Genomic DNA, 15,244 nt, shown 5'->3' with positions numbered 1-15,244 from the left:
GTGGTTCCTGGGAAAAAAAGCCAGAGGAGAATTTTAAGTTAGATTCTCCAGTTCATTTTTTAAATGAACTAGAAACAAATGGAGGTGGTGGGTGAGATCAAAGTGGTTTTCTTAAACAAAGTAATTTCCTCTGGCCCAGAGGTCTGAATGAACTTTGGATTTATCATTTCCCTGGTTTGATAGGGTTGGGGGTTAGGCAAACCATCAACCAAAAAATTGCAATTCCCAGGCTGCAAGATCAATGATTGTTCAGTAAGGTCAGTGCTCTGGATGTTGCCTGTACCCATGGAGCCCGGTGATCTCAGAGTGGAGTACATTCTGCTGACTAAGTCCAATTTTCCTGAAAAGGGATATTACTGCAGAGACCGCAGATCGCTGTCAGCTGGATCTGCCCTCCATGCTCCACGCGCTCTTCATCGTCCCCCGGACAGACAGACAGAAACAGAAATAGATACTGAACTGCCTGTCTCCTCTCAGCTTCAGTTTAACAAGAAATAAGGTATACTCTGCATTCAGAAAAGCACCCTACAAAATTGAGAAGCGACGCTAAATAAACAGGGATAAAAATAAAAGGAGCCCAGAGACTCTAAATCTAGGTAATTATTTTTTGACCAGAAGCAACACGGCTCCATTCTCCCACGTCATAAGTAGAAGAGTCCTGACATTCTTTGTACAGTGAGGCAGTGATATAAATCAACCGACCATCCAATTCATTCATTTTCAATTCAGAAGAACTGTCTGGAGAAACTGGCACAATTATCATATCTAGGTCATTTATTTAAAAATTAACAGATTTTGTTTTAAGTCTTTATCAGTTAGCATTGTATAGATGTATAAAAAGGTATTTACTGGAAAAATGTCCCAGTGTCTGTATTTTGCTTTTTGGGGTGGGGTAGGGGGGGGGAATCTGCTTTTAAATACTACACACACATGCAAGTAGAGATAGAAAAGATTGTCAAGATGTTTATAACTGTGGAAGCTGGATAATGGGCATGTGGAAGCTCATTACAGTATTCCTTTCACTTCTGTGTATGTTTGACTTTTTCCATAATAAAAGGTTTTCCTTTCTTTAGTTACATATCATTGAAAAACTCACTTTGTTTCATGTTGTCACTTGAATAAGACAATGTAATTTATTTTAGTTACTTACTTACCTAGAGTTTAATTTGAATAAGAAGCTTTATGACAGTAACATATTTAAATTGAAAAGCAGTGAATCTGAGAAAATGCTTCTTAAATTAAAAAAAAAGAAAAGCAGTGAAGACAGACTTTGAGAGAAAATAACTTGGGGAAATGTTTACAGTAGGATATAGTGTTTACTTTTTTAAAGTAAGCTACGATGTTGTATATATGGGATATAACAGCTATGTAAAAAAAAAATGTAAGCATGTACATAGGACAAAACAGTGCTATGAAGAAATATACCAAAATGAAAAAAATTGTATCTCTCAGAGTTTAAGGGTGATGTTTTTATTTTTTTGATATTTATCTCTAATTACAAGTTTTCTAAAATGAGCATGTATCAAATGTATAATCAGAAAAAGAAAGCAAATTTATATAAATGTCAATATAATTCCAACAAGGCAGAATAGATAGTCTGAACACTGTTCAGAAGAAAATAAACAATCAGCTAAAATGCACTCACTAAACATTGGGCCTAAAGTAGCCCTTTGGTAGAGTTTGGTCTCTATGCCCTAAGATTATATCATCAGCAGATAGGGAAAAAGTACATACATTCTTTGTTTTTTTTAATACTCTCTCAAGAATATGCTTATTGATTTTTGAAAGAGAGAGGAGAGGAGGGTGGGGAGGGATCGACATCAATCAGTTGCCTCCCGTAAGTGGCCCCACCAGTGTGGAACCTGCAGCCTTTTGGGCCGATGCTCCAACCGACTGAACCACCGGCCAGGGCTGCACACATTCTTATGCCTGTAGTTGGAGAAGGATTTTCTTTGTGTGAAGTCTTTTCAGAACTTACCTGACGAGAACTAGGATCTTCACATTTCTGTCTCTAGGGATTTAAAACTCCCTGGGAGTTCCCAGTAGATCTAATAAATTTATACTTTTACCAGGGGAAGACATTCTCTACTAAATAAAAAGCTATGCACCTGCCCTGGGTGCAAGATTTCACCCCTTGGTTCTCAGTGCTAACCTTAGAAACAAATTTTAGAGATTATTTTCTATGACAAAATTGAAAAAAGAACCATGTGCAGCAATATTAATTCTATAAAACACACCTCCAGTGACTCCTACAGTACACTAAGAATTATTTTTCTTGATAACTAAAGGTTTTATGTTTTTTTACACACCATGGGGAATACACTTTCTTGATGAATTCTTTAATACAAAAACCCTAATACTGTACCTTAGAAGTATCAATAAAAGTTAAAATCATAATCAGTATTTAAAAGATTCTGAAAAATCTCCCCCAGGGAGAAATATTTCACTTACTTTAACTTCCACAGTCTTCCCTCCATGTTCAATGTGCCTCTCTATGTACTCAGAGGAGAGCAAATCGCTGCAACAACAAAAGAAAGCATGATTCAGAAAGGACTTAAAAATGGAAAGCATCTGAAAATAAAGCTTACGCATACCAGCTTTAATGAGTCTTTAACTTCAGAACAAAATTCTTTAATTTTGAAGCAAAAACAAACCTTTATAGGTGTCTCTCTCTCTCACACACACACACATACACACAGCCTGATACTTCTAAAACAGGGTTGTCTAACTCATTTTCACCAGGGGCCACATCAGCCTCACAGTTACCTTCAAAGAGCTGAAATAATTTTTGGATTGTATAAACGTCACTACTCCTTAACAGCTAAATGAGAGCTCCGAGTTGCCCTGGGTGGAAACAAGGTGGAGGGCCGACTGGCCTGCTGGCCTTGTGTTTGCCATCTGTGTGCTAAAGGGTCAGCTGACTAACCCTCCTGTCCCCCACTGCTTAGCAGAGCTGACTGCACAGATCTTGCTCAAGAGTTGTAGGAAGCTGCCATAAGCACACCCTGTTTAAAGACATCATATTCTCCCCTTTGTTAGTTCAGCTTTTTATACAATAGTTTTAACTTGCTACCATTGCTCACCATTTTTTATGTGTTCTGTGACATTTTATCTAATAAAACATGGGCTTCTACCACAAAAATAAAAGGGGAAGGGCAAAGAAAAATGAAAGAAATGAAAAAATATATACTTTCAGCAATTTAAAATAATTCTCTTTTAAAATCTCTACTAAACAACAACCTCCTTATAGAATTTTAAATTACTTACATCATCTTAAATATATTTCTCATTAATTACATGCATGTGAAAAATTTCCCCTTTAATAGAGGTGTCTGCCTCAAGACAGTTTCCATAAAAAACCTTGAAGTCTTTATATTTAAAGCACTAAAATATAAATAAAATTAACATTAATAAAAATAATACATGAAGCTATAAATTTCTGTGGATCCTGAGAACGAAGATACCAACTAAGGCTCCTTGGCTCACTGGCCTTAAATTTTAAAACTGAGCCCAGCAGCCATTTCTAAACAGAGGGCCCTCATGCAAACTGCACTTCAGGGTAAAGCCGGCACTGGGTTTCTGCCATCTGAGCCAGCCCTTATAAAGCAGTTTATGGAATCCTATTTCAACCAATAAGACTGAGGCTTTCCCAGTCCAATGGGAACAGTACATCTTCACTGACCCCATTAGCATCCTCACTGACCTATCAGTGTGGCTCCATTCTGACCAATCAGGACGGTGCCTTTTGGAACAATCACACTGCAAGGATTTAGAGTGCTCATTGGCATGAGGATGGACCAACCAAGCACTGGGGTGGGGACTTGACCTTATTTAAGTCAGCTCTCCTCTGGTTCAGGGAGCACACTTTCCCTTTACACCGAAGACTGAAAACTGTGTTTCTCTGGCTGGAATTGAAACACCTAAGATGAGACCCCCAAAGACTTCTTGCCAGACCAGAATGAACAAGCAAGGCAGAGCAGAAGCATCTAGCCCAAGAGGGTCCTTGCCTGAGGGCTGCCTCACCCCAGAGCCCACCTCACAACCCTGCTGTTCCAGAGCCCTGCTGTTTCAAAACTGAGTAAAGTTCCCTTCACCACCCCCCAAACTAAGGATTCCTGGTGGCACCGACCTACGACTCTATGAACAGACATTCGACCAGCTAAGAAAATCTTTTTCACAGTGTTCTGAAGGTCACCGAGCCAAAATTGTTCAATTATTTTTTAAAAGTGAATTTCTGAGTTCAGAGCCCTGCCGTGATAAGCATCATACTTAGAACTGCTTGAAATGTAAACAGAATGATCAAACCAGAGTTGCATTACCAGAGGCACCATAATCAGCTCCTACAGTATCTGATGCTTACATTACCATTTGGGAAACCTATAATTATAGTCTAAGTCCTTGTCTCATTTGTCTTTGGAATACACTTTCCCACTGACTTTATACGGGGGAAGCAGCAAGGATGCTCTAAGCTGCAAGCTGCAGAAAACACAACTAGAAGTGACTCAGGCAGTCAGGACATTTATCTTATTTCTTGTTAGAATTTTCAGGACAGGTGTGATGTATGTAGATTTGCTTTTGTGAATCTTCAACTCTGTTAAATGAACAAATTGGAAGTTTATAAAATACAGCAAAAATTAGTATGTTTTAAATACAGATAAGTAGCTAATAAGCAAGAGTCTGTTAGATAGGGGCAAAATGCCTTAGGTGTACATAGTGTTAGTAAGAAAATCATGTATGTGTTACACTTTAAGGGAAAGATACAAGTTTTCTGGCCAAGATGGAGGTGTAGGTAGATACACTTCACCTCCTCGCACAACCAAAAAAAGGACAAATTTAAATACAAAAAGTAACCATCACTGCCAGAAAATTGAACTGTATGTAAATCCAACAACAATTTGTGACATCCAGAGTTCCTCAACTTCCACATTACCGATATTATAAGCCAGGTTATTCTTTGTCTTGGGAGCACCTTGTGCATTGTAGCAAGTTTAGCAACATCCCTCTCTCTCTTTCACACACACACACTCTCCAGTCATGACAATCAAAAATGTATACAGATATTGCCAAATGTACGTGGTAGGGGGTGGCAAAATCACCCTTAGAACCGCTGCCCACACCGATTTGTGCCCCACGTTTTCTCTGCTCCAAAGTCACAAACAGAATTCATGATTGCTCATCAAGTGAATTGGCAAGCTACACAGCTCCTGACGAGGCATTCTTGTCCCGTGCATCTCAGATACAGCAAGTGGGTGTCACTAGCTTGGCCAGCTTCCATCTGTGGGGCTTGCCCAAATCTCAATACCGGTCCTTGAAAAAGCACGGTATCAGCAGGGAAGGTAGAGGCAGCAGAGAGAAAAGCAGGACATATGAACACTGTGTACCCAGGATGAGCTGGTGTGGTCCTCCCACCCCACTTGCACCCTATGCTAAGTGTGCTGACCTACTCATTTCTTTCCTCTTGCTTCTCACCATGTGCTTGGAATTGATTTAGCAAAGCTTGTGAGTTGAGGATTTTAATTTGGTTTGTGTGGGCTTTGTATTCCCTTACTTCTAGAATAGCTTACCTAATAGCGTATTTCTAGGCTACACAGATACATTGCATTTGCATTAAGCCATTGCATCAAAGTAATGTCCTGCCCAATGTCAGGGCAGTTCCTGGATTGGGGCATGCAGTGGCTTAGCACCATTAGTGAGACCATGAGTGTGTTCATCTTTCTCCTCTACCATCAGCATGGTGGGTGACCCATTATTTTATAAGGCTCCTATGAGGACCCTAACATGGCTGCTGCAATTCTAAGCATCTCATTCAGATAAAAATATGCCAAGGTAAAAAAAAAAGCCTTGTGTTTCTTTAAAAGAGTCAGCAAGCATTTCACAAAAAACTTCTGGCATTCATCTTCTTTAGTATGTTTTGCCTGAATTACTTTTCTTTGCCACGCCAAAAGCAATCCTTTGACAAAGACATCTGTCTTTGAACAATCTGCATATTTCCCCTCTGGGGCCTCCCAGTGAACATCATAACTACTCAGAGAGAGTTGAACAATATTGGGGGAATGAGAGCGATGGAGAGAATAATTGTTGTACAGCCAACTCGCAGTTGTCTCTCTTTTTTTGATCCCAAGTATGTCAGAGATATCACATAGGAGTTCACATATTTCCACAGGCTTCTAACAAAACAGTGATGCTGCATGGTGAGCCCCTGCCTCAAGCAAAACTAGTCATGGCTCCACCATCCACATCCCACCCCATTCTCCAAGGCCCCATCCCAAACAGGAGCGATACCAGCCAGATACATGCAAAAGACTCTCCCCCAAACCTTGCTTTCAGTCTCAAACAACTTCCCCAGGAGTGGGGGAGAAAAATTACCATACAAAGGCAGTGTTTATCAGCAGAGCCAGCCAGGTTCCCTCTTGGGAATCTGATCTAGTAAATTCAGAAAAATATTATTCAGCTGATGAAGCAAAGAGAAGAACAAAAAATAAGCAGACACTTGGGCAAAACTGAGCTGTGCCAGTGGTGAATAGCAAAGTGAATGCCCCAAATCTCTGCTGCTTAGGTCCCTGGATCCAGAACAGCCCACCCCTGGTGTTAACCAGCTCTGGGATCCTTTCTGCATCAATGCCACATGAGTAAATCCCCACTGTCGGAGCTAGCATGAGTGAAATCTAGCATGAGTGAGCTAGCGGGAGTGAAAGCACCTACAGAAAGCTCTGGTGGCAGGGGTGGGGGAGGGAAGGGATTGAGCAGAAAGAAAAAAAAGGGAACTCGTGGACAACGACAACAGTATCCTTGTAGCAGTGGTGAGGAGGGGGAAGGTGGAGGTGGAAAAGTGTATAGGGAGAATAAAGAGCAATGGAAAAGATGACAATAAAAAAAAGAAAAAAGAAAGCACCTATATAAAATATTCCTTAAAGGAGTGTGAATAAAAAGGGGGTTCTGTGGAAAATAACCTCACAGGGTAAGCTGATCATGAATTCCTAACCAGGTAGGTCTTGGTGGGTAGGTCACACCCAGGCATGTAACTCCATTAGCAAAAGGCTCAAAACCCTGTCCATTGCTTCTGTGCATCGAGGTTAACACCCCACTGAAATGCTTCCTTTCAGATCCTTCCCTCTGAGATGTAACCATCCTCAAGAGAACACACAGTCTTAACTATCCAGTCAGCTAATCCCTACTTTGCTTTCTCCCCTCCTCTTGTAATCTTCCTTCCATCCCCTCTTTAATTGCAAATGCATAAAAAAAAATTGCAAAACTGTCATTCTCTGGAGCATTTACGACCTTGCTTCCTGGCAAATGCCTTCCGTTTTGGTTCAAATAATCATATAAAAATTCTCTACTGGTTTGGACATTTCTTACATCAACAGAGATACAATTGTAGTAGCAGCAACAGTAATAACAATAATAATAATAATAATTACTATTATTCTTATTTTTCTATTTTTGAAAAACAACTTTTGAGTCTTCCAGGTTTTCAAATTTTACAGAAATATTTTCCTTTGAATTATAAAATCTAGGAATTAAGAGAATATGAGTCACCACAAGGATGTAATTACAGCATTAAAAAAAAAAACCTCTGCTAAGGAATTATGCAGCTATTTCAATCAAGCCTCTATACCTACAAATATTTCTGGGAAGGGCTCCCAGAAATAATAATTTAAACCATGTAATTTAAACCAAAACAGCCCATGCAATTTGGCTGGTTTGTTTGCATTATTGTAGAAGTCTGTTAAGTATTGTTATTTCAATTATTAGGCTTTTTAAAAAACCTATTTAAAATGTCACTTTTTCCTTTCCTGAAGCACAAAATCCCTACTACCATAAACTTAGAATTTAAATAAATCTTCTTGAAGCCTACAAAAGTAGAGATAATCAAATTTCCTAAGTTCTTTGTCTTAGTTCATCATTGTTTACTATTATGCAGGCATCTGCTTCAATAAGTTTAAGTGTAGAAAAATGGAGGATCTCCTTAACATATACGAAATTTTATTTTACACTGCGTTAATCAGGTAGAATTCACTTCATGTTCACAGCTTAGAACAGGTGTGGATGCGTCTTTGAAAATTTTGAAAGATAAAAGTGACAATTATTTTCAATCAAATACTAAAGGCTCCCCTCCAAAAAAATCCAAACAAAAAATGCTAAAGGCCACTCCTTTTCTAAAAAAAAGTAGAGATGTTTTTAAAATTAGAAATGTATTTTTAAGCTTTTTTGTTCATTTGCATGCCAGAATAAGCCTGGAACAAGCAAAACAGTGTACACATGTTCAGCCATGCCAATGATTATCTTTCATCAAGCAGGCAACTGTCCTATATATCAGAGGCAGCTGGTCCAGTACAAAGGTTTTAGAGTTTAAAAACAAAAACAAATATTTATACTTCATATCTAATCTCTGCCATTTACTAGCTCTGTGGCCTTGGTCAAGTTATTTGATCTTTATGAAAATAATCCTCCCATGTATAACTTGGAGATTAAAATGTCTTCGTAAATTGGTATGGCATTAAACCGGAACACACATGAAATGCTTCCCAAACCCTTATTTTAAGCGTTACCCTCCCTATACGCCATCTCCTATTCAGCTTTCTCTACAACTCTCACTGTAACTGTCTGGGAACTGTTAAGCCATTGACCCTACCTACCACTTTTCCCCTGTCCACCTAATCTAGTTTATACTCCATGACTCATCGCTCCCTTGCACGGACTCTAAACTTCCTTCCCACTCCCCCGCCTCCACCATGCTCACCTGGCCAGACCTCCACAGTGATAAAACGTAACTCTCCCACTGATCAAAGTCTGACAAAGAAGCAGGACCTCCTGAGCGGTCACCCGGAGAATTTACGGCCATGATTATCATCAAGTGGCCCCCTTAGCACAGCACGGCGCAGGAGTCCACTGTATTTTCCAGGTCAATTTACTCTGAGAAGACCTTTCTCCAAACTTTCCCCTCAAATTTTTAAAGCATTCATTCCCTCCTTATCACTCCTTGCTGATGACCTCACTTCCATGTTCACTGATAAACTGCAAGCAGAAAGTCTCTCCACTCCCCCAGCACCCCAGTTTCTGAGTCAGCCTCTGGGAGGACATTGGCAGGCAACTGCATCTCGCATACAATGTCTAATGATAACTCTCCTGGCCGCACACCAACACTCAACTCTTACATTCAAAATGTATGCTAGAACAAATAAACATAAATAAGTAAACACACAAAAAATGTATCCTAGTAAAAGCAGTGAAGAAAACTGGGGGACATTCCCTTCACCAAAGGGTGAACTGTTTTATCATCACCAATAAAGGAAGAAACCAAAATCATTCGCCCCCCCAAAGGGATGCCCTGAGGACACATCATGTATAGTATTCCCACGAAAAATGCGTAAGAAAGGAACAGATGAAAAAAGCAACCTGGACCAGCAATAGATTTTCAAAGAAATAGCTTCTGAGCAAAAATCTAGTCCAAGATGCTATCAGTAAAATGTGACCTCGAGGTCTAGATCAAATCAAGGTTATGATCGTAAGATCCTTTATTAAGACCTCAGAAAGACTTAAGGCTGTTTTTCCTAGACTGTATTATCTACATAAAAGAGTGTCTAAGATTTTGGAGGGCCTGCCCACTAGATCCTCAAGGACACCAAGGAGTTCCTAGGAACCTTTAAGGTATAACTTATAGAAATTCTCAATGAAACAAAAAATCTTCTAAGAATCTTAAGGGCATTGCCCTCTAGCCTCTTAACTCACAGTTCCGAGCAGAGAGGGGCCTGTCTCAAAAAGATTTGTGTGTGTAGTTTTATCTAATGGGGTAAAAATCCCAATGGGATTCAAAGAAAACCCACCAATGGAATCACCACCAGTTTGGATCAATATGGACAATTAGTTTAAATGTTTTACACGGTCAGGAAGCAGACCTAGAAAAATACTTAGACAAGGCCTGGGCCATTTATGGAGAGGAAACAGTGATTCAGAGAAGCACAGGCCAACCACCCCAAGGAAGAAGAACAGAACCTTAATCATAATACATTCCATTTTCCCCAAACACAAGGACCTGGTGGCTGAATATGGGAACTTTAATGGACCAGTGATAGTTAGGTACCTCTTGTTTCCCGCCTTTTAAAACAGGAGTACCTGCTACAGTCATTCTTTCCCCATTATACCTTGAGTGTGTGTGAAATAGAGAACTGGTCTTTTTCATTCAAGGGTCTATCCATGAGTCACCTCATCTAAGAAGCCTTAATCACAACAGGACCTGCTTCAGAGAATGAGAACTTGAACCTTGAGTTTGAGCCTGATACTATAACGGAATAAGATTTTTTTTAAGAGTCTGGAGGAATTTAGTTAATTTTGCATATGTGAGAAATATAAATAATTGTTGGTCAAAGGCTAAGCTGTGGTTGATTAAAGTTAACTATAACCCTGACTGGTTGGGCATCATCCCACAAAGCACAAGACTGAGAGTTTGATTCCCGGTCAGGTAACAGGGCTGGGTTGTAGGCCAGGTCCCCAGTTGGGGTGTGCGAGAGGCAACCAATCTGTCTGTCTCTCTCTCTCTCTCTTCCTCTCTCTCCCCCTCACTCCCCCTCTCTCTAAAAGTAAGGAAATAAAATCATTAAAGACAACTATAAATTTTTTGTCACTCCTCTCATGACAAAGCAGGGGCCATCTCTCCTCTCCTTGAATCTGAGCTGGTCCTGTGGCAAATATCATGGGGTGGGAGTGATGCTTCCACTTTCAGGCATGTGGAACTCTGAGTCCAGCCACCACGCTGTGGGGCAGTGCAAGCAGCACGTAACATGGCCCTTGTAGAAGAGCCTGAAGTCCCTTGCTGACAGCCCCAGTTTAATTCCCAGCCTATGCTGGCCCCAACTTCCAATAACATGACTGATGTGTGAAGGTTCAGAACAAGTCACCCCAAGATGCACCTCTGGGTTATGCAGATTGTTTTGAGCTAAAGAGACACTTCTACTCCTGCCTTAACTACTCAGAAAAATTAGAATCAGGGCCCTTGCCCATAATAAGAGATTATCAGAGATAACCTCTTTTGACCTTTCTACAGGACAGGACAAACTTCTGTTTACTATACACCTCTTCTTCTCATTGGCAATGACCCTTGGAAGCCCCAAGGCACCCTACCTCATCCCTGGCTCAGATTATCTTAGGTACCCGCTTTCCCTTCCTGTCTCTGACCTCTCATTCATGTGGGATCTTGGACTCTCTCGCGTATGCAAGGTTCCCATACATGTGTATGTGTATGTATTAAATTTGGTTATTTTCTCCCATTAATCTGTTTCATGTCTATTTGATTGGGCCTCATGGATCAAAGTAAAAAATTAAGAGATTTCATTAGGTATCTGTGCTATGAAAAGCTTTTTCAAAGAACAGAACTGGGAAAATGGAAGATTTGGGAAGCCAAATTTTATTATTCTATTTAAGAGGAATAAGAAATTATATGCTTAGAAAGTTTTAAAAAGAAAACACTCTGTATTCTCTCCATTCCATGCATCCTCCCCCCTTTTCACGTTCTCTCTCTCTTTTGTTTCCTTACTCTAGCTAGCCGAGCATGAACCTTCCAAATCCTTTTGGCAAATTAATGTCTTTGCTGAGAATCCTCACTACAGAAAATGGATAAATGTCCCAGACCTTCGGACCACTGAGAATGAATTATCTATTCTTTAGCTTTGCTTTGTGTCAGAACTACTGTCTATAACCTAGTATTTAAAATTCTTATTTTGTTTAAACTAAAAGTGAATTAAAAGTGTATCCAATATCTGCCTTTTGGATGAAAGTTTCATTTTATTAATTTTCAATTTGTAAGCATGAAAATTCCCTTCCTGCTTAGGCATATACAAGGTATTTTCTGTATACCCTTACACCTAAGGGTGAAGCTATTTTAGTTATGTGCCACTGAGGAAGTCATAATCTCATGAGAATTTTCAGGGAGCTTTCGGTGTGTTTGTCAGGACTAGGGCACTTGGAGTAAATGTGTTTAGGCGAGAGCTGAGATGGACACTATCATTAAATTAGCTCTTATTTATGGAATCCTTATTCCCACTACGGCAAAGGTTTTCAAGTCTGGCTTTGCAGCAAAATCACAGAATTCTTTTTTAAATGCCTGGGCACCCCCACACCTACCAAATCAGAATCTCCTAGGTTTATTCCAACATTCAAAAAAAAAAACAAATGCTACCAAGACATAGAATTATAATCAGATTAAGTCTACAAATATTCTGGTCAGATTCTATTAATATCAAGCTGTGTTGGTACATTCTGATCATTGTGACTCATTACCACATTGAAGGCCAAATACACTAGCAAACACATTACAGCAAAGCAATTAAAACGAGTCCCTGGTGAATCTTATGGCACATGATCAACAGAGGGACACATATGTTCCTCTCCATCACAACCAAATCAGAGACTAATATTTAGGAAGAAAATTGCCAGACTTACTACAAAATGTACTTAGATTTCTTGTAAGCACCCTAGAAATGGGAGATTTTGGTATTTTTAAAAGTTGCAAAAAGAATTAAATAAAAGTTGTAATTCTTAGATGTAGTTCATATAAAGCATTCATATTAATTAAAGATTTTAATTTTTATCATCTTAATTACTTGGAAATTAGACCCAGCAAGTCAGAACTAGCCTCAAATTCTCTCTCTATTGCCATCTGCCTAGTAAGTATCTCTGCCTTCTTTGTCTCCTTCTCCTCCACATCCATATTCTGGAAGTGAGGCCATATCCCTTGGCCAGACTCCCTCATCAGAAGTCAAGAAGAGCCCGGTGCTTGGAGAAATACTGCTCCCTAACCCCTCCTATGGACCCCATAAGCTGGATGGCAAGTGGGGGTCCCAAATTCTGTTTGTTCCTGGCAAGAGAACACCTACCTACCATCAACATGCACAGCCTCATCATGCAGATCTGCTTTAGAATCAAGATTAACCTAACATACCCGTTATGCTAGTTGTGTCTGTTACCCAGCATCCCTCATCTCCAGCTCTAATCTCCACATGGCTCTGTGCCACCATTCCCACCACTCTGCACCTCCAGATACCCTTGGAGGACGGCCTCTGGAGCACAGGCATGACCATTAGCAAAATCCCCTATCTCTGTTTTGAATAAATACTTCCCTTACCATCTTACTCTGAGACTGAGCTCTCCGCTACAGGAAATAATTCTCCTGTAACTCCTCAAGCAGGGGCTGCACATCCTTACTAACCGAGTCTGGTGGGCGGTGGGTGGAATTTGTCACGCCATTCTCCCTCTTTGTATCACCCCACTTTGTATCTCACAGCACCAGACTTATACCACCTACCACTGATCCTTGTAGTTATTTATTGACTCCTGGTCATTTCCCCTCACTTCATGAAGATTTTAGCTTCCAGTTTACAATTACGCTCTTCAACACTATTCCTATCATCATAATAGTGATTTTGGTAACTACTTAGGTGAGCTTTCCAATTCTGGCTTCTCAGCTCCTTGATCTCATCTCCTGTAAGGATCTTCTCCATTATCCCTTACCCACACACCTTTCACCTACCATATCTCAATTTCAAACCTCTCATTCCCTGACCATCTCCACCCATTCTAGTTTTCTTTTTCAACACCCCATTTCAGTCCCCCGACCCCACTAACAGCCATAACCTGCTGAACTTACTACAGTTTCACTGTTCCTCACCTCCCTTGTGTCTCACTCCCTTCCTTGCTCAGCTTAAATTCAATCCTAATATTCCATGCCTTGCAACTTTCCTTGCCCATTTACTAATATGTGGTTCTTCCATAGCCAACCCAATCCTGGTTAAAATAAACTGTTTACCAACTGACTAAAGCTGAAGAATAGCACATCATCATGCTGACTGTGCTGACTTTACAATGATGAACACTAACCTCCAGGGGTCCCTTGAAGCTGCCTGGCAAACACACTCCATTTTCCTAGGGCATTTACTCCCCAAACTGTGTATCAGGACCATTTCACTCCTCCCTCTCTCCTCAAACCTTCAACGACTACTCCTTATCTATTTTGAAAAGACTTTACTGCCTACCTATATCACTGAGAAAAAAGCAATCAAAAGATAACATGCAGACTTCCACCACCATATCTCTGCACATACCAGCATCTGCACTCATAAAGCTCAGCCTTCCCTGTATTAGGGCTTAGTTGTCCATGCAACTATCCAAAGCTAATGCATGCATTTGTGTACCACAGTTCATCTTTCTTGCCTACTCAAGGGCATGGCACCTGATATCCTTCCCTCTCCTGCTCCTTCAAATTCTCCCTTTCTATTAGATCTTTCCCATTACTGTATAAACTCTGTTATTTCTCCCATCTACCAAAAAAACAAAAGAATTCTCTTAATACCATTTCCCTGTCGCCCTGGCTGGTGTAGCTCAGTGGCGTGAGCACGGGCCTGTGAAGCAGAGTATTGCGGTTCAATCCCAGTCAGGGCACATGCCTGGGTTGCAGGCCAGTTCCCGGCAGGGGACTCACGAGAGGCAACCACACATTGATGTTTCTCTCCCACTCTTTCTCCTTCCCTTCCCCTCTCTCTAAAAATAAATAAATAAAAAATATTTTTAAAAAAATACCATTTCCCTGTCCAACTACAGCTACATTTCCTTCTGTCCATTAAGCAAAGCCACTCAAGAGATAGTCAATATCTTTCCTTTCTCTCCTCCCCTTTTCTTGAACTCAACTAATCTGATCTTCACTACACTGCTCCACCAAAACTACTCTTATCAAAGTTTCTAATTACCTCCCTCCAAGTTGTTAAATCTCTTGGCCCATTTATCTTACTTGACAAATAAACAGCATTTGATACAGCTGATCACCACCTCTTCTTAGAAATCTCTCCTTGGATTCCTATCAAGCCCCACACTCTCCTGGCTTTTCTCCTACTTCTCTTACTGCTTCCTCACAGTCTCCTTTAGTTTCTTCCCATCTCCCCAACCTCCAACCACTGTAGTGTCCCATGGCTCAGTCTTCATCCTCCTCTCTTTTCTTTTTACACTTAGTCCCTTGGTAATTTCATCTAATGTCTTCCTTTAAAAAATAATCATATGTTGAGAAGCCTCAGGCTGATAGCCCCAATTTAGAGTTCTCCTCTAAACTCCACAATCATATATATAACTACATATTCAACCTCCCCTACTGCTTAACAAATAAGCATGACAGTTATTATGTCCAAACTTGAGTTCTTGATCTTGATAATGATTTTTCTACAGTCTTTCCATCTTCATAAATAGCTACTTCATCTTTCCTGTT

At 40.2% G+C, this 15,244-nt stretch overlaps 1 protein-coding gene across 8 annotated transcripts in view; it reads right to left on the bottom strand.

Moving 5' to 3' along the window:
* Positions 1-15,244, bottom strand: part of ADAM22 (ADAM metallopeptidase domain 22) — a 226,012-nt gene that overhangs the window by 108,197 nt on the left and 102,571 nt on the right. For all 8 annotated transcript variants that reach the window (XM_053672803.1, XM_053672805.1, XM_053672797.1 and 5 more), the window contains exon 4: positions 2,452-2,518. In XM_053672803.1, the coding sequence (XP_053528778.1) occupies positions 2,452-2,518 (67 nt within the window). The remainder of the gene's footprint in view (positions 1-2,451; positions 2,519-15,244) is intronic.

Source organism: Artibeus jamaicensis, unplaced genomic scaffold (assembly GCF_021234435.1).
Source record: "Artibeus jamaicensis isolate MK-2021 breed Jamaican fruit bat unplaced genomic scaffold, CSHL_Jam_final contig_787, whole genome shotgun sequence".
NCBI classification, from domain to species: domain Eukaryota; kingdom Metazoa; phylum Chordata; class Mammalia; order Chiroptera; family Phyllostomidae; genus Artibeus; species Artibeus jamaicensis.
Note: the sequence above shows the minus strand (reverse complement) of the source record. Positions and strands in the feature narration are given on the sequence as shown.